At 35.2% G+C, this 10,930-nt stretch overlaps 1 protein-coding gene across 1 annotated transcript; it reads right to left on the bottom strand.

Moving 5' to 3' along the window:
- Positions 1-3,389: 3,389 nt before the first annotated feature.
- Positions 3,390-6,027, bottom strand: LOC106353534 (BEL1-like homeodomain protein 3). The gene is made up of 4 exons (XM_013793297.3): positions 5,772-6,027; positions 4,297-5,397; positions 4,165-4,225; positions 3,390-4,027 (listed from the first exon to the last, which is right to left on the bottom strand). Exons 2-4 carry the CDS (start codon positions 5,322-5,324, stop codon positions 3,656-3,658), a joined length of 1,461 nt encoding a protein of 486 aa, XP_013648751.1. The 5' UTR covers positions 5,325-5,397; positions 5,772-6,027; the 3' UTR covers positions 3,390-3,655.
- Positions 6,028-10,930: the final 4,903 nt, after the last annotated feature.

Below are 10,930 nucleotides of genomic sequence, written 5' to 3'. Positions count from 1 at the left end.
CTCGCCACCGCAATTTATTATCTTGATTTTCCACCATCGCTTTTTTTAAACGATCCGAATAACACACGTACGAAAGGTTGATTGGAATCGATTCTTTAGATAGTTGCACCATTTCACTTCTTCATTTTATTTTTGGCAATAAACTTCATTTATTCACGATTATATATATATATTCCCGTTAACACTAGCTATTGGATCACATGCGCGTTCGTATGTTCGTTTGCGCAACTATACAAGTATGAAAGACACATTTTAAGTGAAACATCTTTTAGAAAAATCGGCTAAAATCCACTTCAAATAAATACCTTGTACTATTAAAATCTAAATAACCTATCTTACATATTTTATTTTGACAGATTTTTTAATGCTAGTTAATTATATTATTATAAATTATATAAAATATTACAAATTTTGAAATGATTTGCAAAATTTACGCATGGCAACACTCATATACATTATGCTAAAATTCGATAAATTTTTCTTCTTAATCTGTATAATTTTTTTTTTTTTCTGGAGTTTAAAACATAGACTTCCTAATACAAAAGCATTAATATTTTTTAGTCAAACCATTACACTGATCGAGCTCTCACAAGCAGATTCATCTTATTCCCAATATCTTCTCATCAAAACTTTACATAAGACGCACTGATGTATATGAAACCATTGTTTCAAATACGAGTTCTGAAGACCAACTTTTTCCAGCAGGACAGGATCAAAAGGATTCTTCTTGTCATTGAAGATGTTTGACACGTACGTATAATCAAAAGTATTCTTCTTGGTCAATAGAGATGTTTTAGAAGCAAATATCCGATTTTGACAGGTTTTTGGGATTAATTGGGATTTCAGTATGTGATTTATCCGGTTACCAACAATAAACACATTACACCGGACCTGTCACGTATGAAAAAAAGAAGAAGCAAATTTAAGTTTAGATGGGCTAAACTGCCAAAAAACATGGTGGGAAAACAATCACTGCCATTTACTCTGCAAAGGTTGTTGACCAGATGAGAGTTCTCGCCCAGGTTTGTTTGTAATAGACCCTCTGCGATTTGGGCCCTATCATAAGTGATAGAAGTCGAATAGAAGACCCATTTCTTAGATACTATAGTAGATATGACAATTAATAGTCACATCTTTTGTAATAAAAGTTACAAAACAACACTAGACATAAATTTATTGTCTAACTGGGAGTCTTGGATGAAGGGATGGACATGATTATTTGATATTTGGCTTATATTCTATGGTTGCCCCGTACTTGCTTCGAAAATCAAGTATTTAACATTCTCAAGTTAAGTAATAAATCAACAATTTTTTTACTACTTTTAAGTCCGAATCAAATCGAGTAGCAAATACTTAAAAATTAACAAGTACTTACCCGTTCTCAGTCCTAACAAGTAGACTAAGTATTTGCTAATTTTCAGGTACTTGTTACTTGGCTTAGTTCGTTCAAGTAGTTTGATTTAGTACTTGTATTTGGCTTGTTCGATTTCATTTGTTTTCTTGGATCTTCCTATCTAGGGTTATATTCATTATAAATGTATAAACAGAGCTTGCTAGGTTTTGTTATACGTACTTGGCTTGTTGCGAGAGGGATCTTGAGTTGGTGTCTATGACCATGTTCTATCCTGTAACCGATAAGCATTTTCTTTACTGAAATGCTAGCGTATTCTCAAAGAGATAGATGGTCTTTTGATAGCGAACAGTACGTAGGTTCTAGCATCCCTTTTCTTTGTAGAGCTTGCTCAAAGTTTCTAACGGAGAGGTCTTCTGTCGCCAACTTCGAGCTCCCAATCGCTGCTGTTCTTTCCTGTGGCCATGTTTACCACACAGAGTGCTTAGAGACCATGACTAGATAGAGAAGTACTATTGAGGAAAAACAGGTTGCAAAAATAACAAGGAAAGCCTTAAAGGCAAAGGCAAAGCACTACAGAAGATATAAAATCCGTGTGGTGGAGTGGATAGTTACAGAGAGAGTGAATGCAATGAGTTTATGTTCCAGACGACAGAAAGAGAAGCTCTAAAGATGGATCCTAGTTGAAGTAGGAAAGGCTCATCTAAGTTGTCTTGAAATGGCATTTCGCTTCTATCAGCTCCAAGTTGAGTAAAGCCTCGTCCAAAGACTCTGCTTTGATTAAAGGGTTTTGGTCAAGACACTTTCATTATAACATTTGAGGCATGACACGTGTCGTCGTAACAATGATTCTACAGGGTAGTTTTGGAAAAAAAGTTGGTTCATCTAAATATAAACTATAGTTTTCATTAAACTAACCATAAATTAAACTAACCATAAAATCTCTTATTAATCTAAAAATGTTATTTTCCATTCTTTCCTTAAATAAAACTTACGAATTACCTAATATGATTAAAATATATATGACAATTAATAATTGTCAATAATAAATATTTTTTAACAATTTATATACCCTTTATCATTTTTTGTTTAATTTTTTTGTTATTAAAATAAGCTACACAATTACATTAACTATTTAATAAAAAAAATTAATTTTTCGCATATGTTGTATTTTGAATTTTTAAAAATGAGTATAAATTACTAAAATGTTAAAAATCTGACATAAACTTTTGTAATCAATGATTTAAATTTTCTGCTATGATAAAATACAAATAATTATAAAACTAGGTGAGTAAGAAATCTTATTTAATAGGTGTTATATTAATATATATATATATATATCATTTAAATTAAACGATATACAATATAACACATACTTATATTTTGATATTTGCATTAAACAAATATTAAAAATTTAATTTTAAAATTTTAAAATATGCATTGAATTTTTAAAAATGATTATATGTTACTAAAACAATTAAAATCATATAATATATCTATGTTAATATCATTTAAATTTAATTATATATCATAAACAATAGATAAAATTGATTGTTTTATTTATTTACCAGAAAATGATCGTTAATAAACAAGAGTGATCGTTTGATTTATATACATAATAGGTATTGATTCTTCAATTATTCAACATATATTTATTTTTTATTATTTTATATGTATAAAATATAAAATAAATAATCATACATAAATATAATTTTTATATAAAATGTTTATCCTTGATCTTAACCTAGGTAAGATTTGAAATGGTTTCATGATAACCGGTAATACACATTTCAGGGACTTAACCAAACATCTCACCTGTGATGACCCCTCTATCTGGAACAGAAAAACACAAGTTACTTAGGAAAAGCTTTGTAGAAACAAAAACAACAGATATTGAGCTTCATCTTTCAAGTTCTGTAATCTCCATTACATGCCGTTTCTTTGATCTAGATGATCTCCATGTTTACAACATGGATGGAACATGCTCAGAAAAACAATTGACAACAGATTCACACTTGTAGCTGTAACAAAAAAAAAATTAAAGAAAAATCTTTTCACACTTGAGGATTATATTTATACACAAAACAATACAATATTGGCTTACCAAAGTGTAGCTCAGTATCATATACAAACCTGAAGACTAATGCCACCACCAGGAAATATTACAGATATATATATATTGTGTATCCCCCTATCTATAAGAATGCAAAAAGCGCATCTTTCTTGCGCTTCAAGAATCATTACTCCCCAATCCAATCACTGGCATTGCCAGTTCTTGAGCTTATCAAAAGCTCAGAAACGTTTTCAGACAACAAAGTCGTGTAATTGATGGGGATTAGAGAATCTACCATCTTGCTGGTTTCCAAGGCCAATGTAGCGGTTGTAATCATCCACACCAAACCCTTGATGATAGTTCATCAAGCTGTCGTAATCTCCACTAGTAGAACGGTCTGCATCAGATGTATACGGGACGTTGTTGTTTCCATGACTCTGTTGTTGCGAAGAAGAAGAGTCTTCATGTTTGAGCTGAGATGTTTCCTTCATTTTGTTGTTGTCTTTGTCTTGATTAGAGTTAGAGAGTAACTCTGATGATGAATCTCCAAACTCTTCTTTATACATCTCCTCAATCATCGGTTTCCATAGCCGAACTCTCGCGTTAATAAACCAGTTAGCAACCTAAACAATGTAGGACAACATTTTTCAAGAGCCAGAGGAACCACTCAGCAACAACAAAAGTGAGATCACGACAAGACCACTAGGAAAGTGGAAACAGACGAGTACTTGACCGTCATATCTCTCTTTTTTTGTTTTACCTGGTTTTTCGATAGTCCTGTCTGTTTAGCAAGCATGATCTTCTCTGACTCCTTAGGATAACTACAAAACATTTGAAAATGGTTATGAACTAAGCAAAGAGAGAAAGTGGTCACTTTAATGTAAACACTTACGGATGAAGGAAATGCTCAAAGAGCCAAGCGCGGAGTATAGAGACAGAGTTTTCAGGTAAGCCTCTTTGCGGTCTCCAAGAAGGTCTAACCATTCCAAGCTGTTGATGCAAAGCTCTCTGTTGTCTCAGCCTCTGATCTAAATACCTAAGACGCGGTATCCTCTCTCCTTGCTCTTCACAAGACTCCTTGTCCTCCCCAAGCTTCCCTCTAATCACCTGAACCTGCTCTTTTAACGCATCCCTTAAGCAGCGGAAATGGCGAGAGATTCTGTTCAGAGCCACTGATGTGTAAGGCTTAGCTGCTCCGAGACCAGCTACCATCTCGAAAGAGGAAGCTAATGCTTCCATCTGGTGGTGGTATTGGTTGTACCTTTGGTCTACTTCATTGACCATTGTTAAGAGCTTGTTCTTCTTGCTCTGAAGCTCTTGACGTTCTGAAGAAGATAACTCCTCATTGTCTGTGTTGTTTTCGCTAGACCCATTGGTAAAGTCTTGACCTTTGTCGTTGTTGTTCTTGGTCTTCTTGTTACTATCTTTCCTGACGCTAACAACTTCATCTAGCAATAGCTGTGTTGGTTTAAGGTAAGGAGATCTTAGAACGCTACTCACGAACCCTGTCGTCTCGTAACGGTAGTTGTTGTAGAGTCCAACTCCGTTGATGTAACCAGAGGAAGGACTCTTCCCATTCTCATTAGACAGAGAAGGATTGTAATTCAACTGGTTCGGGAGGTTCTGGTAATGGTATTGGATCTGGTTACCGAGGCTTAAAGAAAGTCCTCCACCGTGGAAGCTTAGATCGTTGCTTGAAACCGTTACGCTTCCGTTAAGACCAGCGCTTGTTGTTGGTGGGATAAAAAGCATCTCGTTTTGAACACCGCTGCTCGAGTTTGGGACTTCGAGACCGCCTCCGCCGGAGATTATCTCGGCGGAGGAAGAAGAAGCTTGCTGTTGCTGTTGTTGTTCGTTGAGGTAGATGGGTTCTTGGTACAGAGGTTGCATCCCGACACTAGTTTGGTAATAAACCGCCATGGATTTTCTTGAAAATGTTTATTACAGTGAGTTTCTCATCAGATTTTGATGTTTTGTCTGAAAACGAGACTTCCTGTAAGAGAAAGAGAGAGAGAGAGACGTGTAAGATTAAAAACCAGATTCTTGAAAGGAAGTTAAAACATCGTCGTCTCACGCCGCAATTACAGATGAAAACAATTTCAAGAAAATGAAACCAAGAAGTATCCAGTTTAGGAAAGAATTAAAACCCTAATCTTTATACGCAAGAAAGCTTTCTACTTTCATAAACAGATGATGATAAGTCACAGGGAAAAGATGATGATTTCTTTCCAAAAAGGAAAAAGTTTTTTTCAAGAAAGAAAGAACACAGAGTACAGATCAATCATAGCTTTCTATCAAGAAGCCAAAGAACAATTGATTATTATTAATAAATAAAATCACAACGTGAGAGAGAGTTTAAAGCTTTACAGAGGTTAGATTGTGGATATTGATGTCGCTGAACCAGGGAGCACACAAGAAAAGAGGAGAACGTCGAACAGTTGAAGACAAAAAGAGAAGAAGAAGAACACCCAATCCCAAGAGAGGATTAATAATTACTATTATAAATAAACAAAAGTATTCTCTTCTTTTTTTTGGTGTGTGTCACTCACAGTGAAGAGAACCCAACCCATCTTATCATTGGAACCTTGTTCAGAACAAAGACCAGATCTTAAAACTAATAAAAGAAAATATCAACCAATATGATAATAATATATGGAAAAAAATTGAAAATCTCTACTAATAATTATTTATTGAATTTAATTCAAACAGAAGCTTCTGTACAAAAGTATATTATTATATGGGCAATTTTCTCGAATAGCTGTTTTTAAGTTTTTGTCACAAAAATAGTTGTTAAGAAAAAAATGACCAAAATAATTTTTTTTTTTTTTGAAAATTTTAATTTTAATTTTTTATTTTTTAAAATTTGAAACCCTATATCCAAAACCTCACTCCTTAACTCTAAACCTTAAGTCTAGATTAGTTAAGGAAAAAAGTTTGCCAGCTACACGACGTTTACTATAATATGTTATAATATGTTGGAAACCATCCGATGTATCATAATGTGTCAATAACTACACGAAATTTATGTTAATACATGCCACATATACGACGTTAAATATGTTAACAACATCATAATCCGGTCTAATTGATTTTAACCTTAGTTATTGGGGTCAATCCGTAATCTTATAAAGTTAAACCCGATTAACAATATCCAACCCTATCCTTCCCTTAGACCCGACTTGACATGACCCTTCTTCCCCAAATCGCGATTTCATTAGTTTTAGGGTTCCAAAGAAATTTTTTTGGAGGTTTCGAAAAGAGAGAAAGAGAGAGAGACTTGAGAGAGACTTGAGAAACAAAGAAAGGCCGTCGGATTCTAGGTTTGTAAGAAAGTTTGGTGAAATCGGAATCCGAATCCAAGTTTGGTGAAATCAAATCAAAAGTAGCTAATGGAAGAAAGGTAATAAGCTGTAAACCTTTGTTTGTTTACTTGGAGAATCAGTCGCTGTCTTTCACCATGTTCTTATGTATTTTTTTTGCTAACAGTAACACAATCTCGGTGAAGATAAACCTTTGGCCGGAAACCCACAGTAATAAAGCACATTACCTTCAGTTATCTTGTTCTTTAGCTTATTGTTCGATCCTCCACCATGTGCCATCTTTCTTTCTCTTTGTCTTTCTTTCTGAAAATTGATTTAGGGTTCGTAATGAAATCGATTTGGGGAAGAATGGTTATGTCGGGTAGGTGTTACGGAGTTGGGTCGGATTTTCCTTTCTTATTTCGGGCTTAGATTTTTTATTACAGAATAACTCCATTAACTTATCTTAAAATCAATTACACTTTGTTGTGATGTTGGCACCATATCTTAAAATCTTACATCGTATATGTGGCATGTATTAACATAAACTTTGGGTAGTTATTGACACATTATGATATATTGGATGCTTTCCACCATATTATAGTAAACGTCGTGTAGTTGACAAACTTTTTTCCATTAGTTAATTCTAGGGTAAAAAAATATTTTTACTCTTTAATAAAATTTATTTTGGTCATTTTCTTCATTGAAAACTATTTTTGTGATAAAAACTTAAAAAAAACTATCTGAATTTCTCTTATTTTATATTTTGCATCTCTCTTTTTTCATGTGCCAACCATTTATAAGAATAGCAGTAAAGCGCGCCTGATAATAGGAGAAAATTCATTGTATTTATTTTTCTGTTTGGGTTGTTATAGATAATAGAGATTTTTTTTTACAAATGACTTTTATATGGATTTATATTTCAAACTATCCATAAACAAACCAATACTGTGTTGTCATTGACTTGACTTAGTGCTAATATTCAAATAATTATAATAAACGAAAACATTTAAAAAATCGAAGAAAAGAGTTGCAATTCGTCTTGTATATATATGTATACATATTTTGTTTATAAGAACATGATTAACCCCGGTCTCTTAGTCGGAGTTCTTAACCCATGATTTGACATTTTTTTTTTTTTTTTTTTTACACTTTTCAACTAAGAGACGACTCTTACACTACAAGAAAACACAACATTAACGACGGCGAAATTCGTATTAAGTTCGTCGTAAAATAGGCTTTACGAGGAATTAACGAGAAAACAAGTTTCGTCGTTATTCGTTTGTCGTAACGCATATTTCCTTGCCAATTCGTCGTAAACTAGCGAGAATCACATTTCGTCGTAAAGACGAAGAACAGTATTCGTCGTAAAAACCACGTAACTTTTTCACGTAAGGAGTACGCTACATTTCCTCGTAAATACCTCGAAAGTATTTCCTCGTAAATTACACGTAAACCATTCCACGTAAAATACTCGTTAAGCTTTCCTCGTAGTGTTGCCGTAAAAGTTTTCCTCGTAACTTCCTCGTAAGATTTCCACGTAATGTAGTCGTAATTTACGTACAAATTTACTTCGATTTTTTATTTTCCATAATTAAAAAATATAATAAAAATTATTTAATTTATTAATAAAAAATAATTTAAAAATAATGTAATACGAAAATATTTTATACATAAATAAGTTTTGAATTTATAATACAACCACCGAAAAGAAAAAAAAAGAACTAAGGGTCGTTCATCGCCCGGTAGAATTCCTCACTCCTCCTCTCTACATCCGCCTCGCCATGTGTGCCGGATGACTCGACTGGAATGGGATTTTGTCGTCGCATGTTCGTCAACAAGGACTCCCATTCCGGATTTGTGGCCGCTACAACGTCCAACAAGCCCTCGACTCCACCCATACGAGCTGTAAACGAAGATCGCGTCGAGTCCAACTCGTTAGGCAGCTGAGTGACTTCATCACCCCGTCTCTGAGCATAAGACGATGTCGCTCTCGGAACATTATTGACGGGACCAATCCCCAACGTACGTCCATTTTTCTTTGGGACAATCTTAAAAACAAAAAATAAATATTGTTAGTAAAAAAGTTAAAGTTAAATTAAATGAATAATAAAAAAATTAAAATTTAAAAAAATTTACCTCCTCGAAAATCCTATCCACTTCAAGTGTGGATAAGGTGACGGGTAATCCGTCGGTGGACTCCTGTGTCAGCCCAGCTGGGTCTGGCGTTCTTCAACCCGACCAACCAAGTCGTTGAAGATCTCCTCGGACCTAGCATCTAGAAATTGGCCCGCCTTGTTCTTGTGGGTCCTCTCGTAAAGTTGCAAAAGGGACGGGAGTTCTCCCGTCTCTTTTGGCCAAAAAAACATTTAAAAAAGTTAGAATATATACGTATATATATAAAATTAATAAAATTAAATATTTAATTACCATATCCAGACGGACACCGGCGTGGGTTTTTTGACCCGCAGAGTGAAGCATCGGCCCGTGGCCATACTTATCTACCGTCTGACGGGAGGCCGAGCAAAATTCGACGACTCAAATGGAGTCAGGATCCCGCCAATAACGGATGAGGCCATCCCACACATCCGTGGTGAGCTCAGGGGGTTTGCCACGCTCATACCCCTTCACGATCCAGTCACCCTTCTAGTTGGAGACCGTGTCCAACAAGCGAGTTTTCGCCTTCGCGTTAAACGCTTTCTTCACCCTCTCATTGACCCCCATGGACCAATAGTATTTTTGCTGTCACAAAAAAAAATTAAATTAAGAATTAGTTTTAAAAAATTAAAAAATCTAAATCATAAAAAATTAAAGTATATATAATTAATTAATGGTAACTTACAGCGAAAATTTTGAACCACGTCTTTCTGACGTAGATCGGCGTTCAGATGTGGCTCGGAGAAGTAACCTTTGATCGTCTCGGTTACGTTCCGAGCAACACATCCGTCAACCCCAAACCTAAAAAAAAAAACAATTTTAAAGTATAAATTATTTATTATTGTTATAAAAGGATTTTAAAAGAATTTTTAAAGAATTTTTAAAAAAATGTAACGTACCACAAAGTTCTGTCCGGTCGGTCGGGGTCTAGGACTGATAAACCTTCTCTGTCTGGCTGAGCGAGAAGGTCCTCGAAAGTGTACTGCGAGTAAGGAGCACTCGGCGGCACCATCAAATCGGGATGAATCCCGGCCGGCATCGGAGGAGCCATCGGAGGAGACACAGGAGGAGGCACCTCTGGGACATGAACATGAGGAGCCGGTGAATCGAGGAATCGATGGTGCACCAAAGGGAGGCGACCGAGAGACTCTCTGAGAAGACTGAGTTTCGGGGACAGTCTCCGGACCCGAAGAACCGAGAGCTGAAGAAGAACGGGGAGCTGAAGAAGACGGGTCTAAACGACTACCAGGCTCACCGAACATCTCTCTGTAATGGGGAGTAAGTCTGTTCTTTCGAACCTGAAAAAAAAATTTAATTCTAAAAATTAAAATCAACAGTAATTAACAAATTCTATAATTAACAAATTCTATAAATCTAGCTAAATTCCCTACATTAACCACCTAAACAACACTAATTAACATAAAGTCCGTAAACCTATCTAAATTTCCTACACTAACCACCTAATCTACCCTAAACTAATCAAATTAGAGAGGACTAATCTAATTAGAGAGGAAATAGAGAGAGTACATACCATTGCTACGAAAGAGAGAGAGGAAATGGAGACGAAATGGAAATGAGAAGCTCGCGTGTATATATAAGAAATTAGTAATCCTCGTAATTTCCTCGAAAAGTTACGAGGAACTCGCGAGGCCCGTGTTTTTTTTTCGAGGAAATAACAAGGCCCATGTTTTTATTTACGAGGAAATACAAAGGCCCGCATTTTCCTATTACGAGGTCTTTACGACGAATTCTGCCTACGTGGAATTAACGAGTTCCGCGTTCTTTATTTTTAGGATTCGTCGTAAGTTCCTCGTTAATTTACGAGTAAATATCAAGGCCCATGTTTTTATTTACGAGGAAATACAAAGGTCCGCGTTTTCCTATTACTAGGTCTTTACGAAGAATTCTGCTTACGTAGAATTAACGAGCCCCGCATTCTTTATTTTTAGGATTCGTCGTAAGTTCCTCGTTAGTTTACGAGGAATTAACGAGGATTATGTTCAAATCCCTAAAATCCGAAACCACAAACCCCATCTTCCCTTAACTTATAATCTCAATCTCTTCTTTCTA

The sequence above is a fragment of the Brassica napus genome, chromosome C6 (assembly GCF_020379485.1).
Source record: "Brassica napus cultivar Da-Ae chromosome C6, Da-Ae, whole genome shotgun sequence".
Classification (NCBI taxonomy): Eukaryota; Viridiplantae; Streptophyta; class Magnoliopsida; order Brassicales; family Brassicaceae; genus Brassica; species Brassica napus.
Note: the sequence above shows the minus strand (reverse complement) of the source record. Positions and strands in the feature narration are given on the sequence as shown.

Bases quoted from the DNA above. Each gene is read 5' to 3' on its own strand.
- LOC106353534 (XM_013793297.3), bottom strand. From the start codon at position 5,324: ATGGCGGTTTATTACCAAACTAGTGTCGGGATGCAACCTCTGTACCAA. The intron at 4,226-4,296 runs GTAAGTGTTTAC...AATGTTTTGTAG, and splicing joins TTTGAGCATTTCCTTCATCC to TTATCCTAAGGAGTCAGAGA. The intron at 4,028-4,164 runs GTAAAACAAAAA...TACATTGTTTAG, and splicing joins CAGGACTATCGAAAAACCAG to GTTGCTAACTGGTTTATTAA.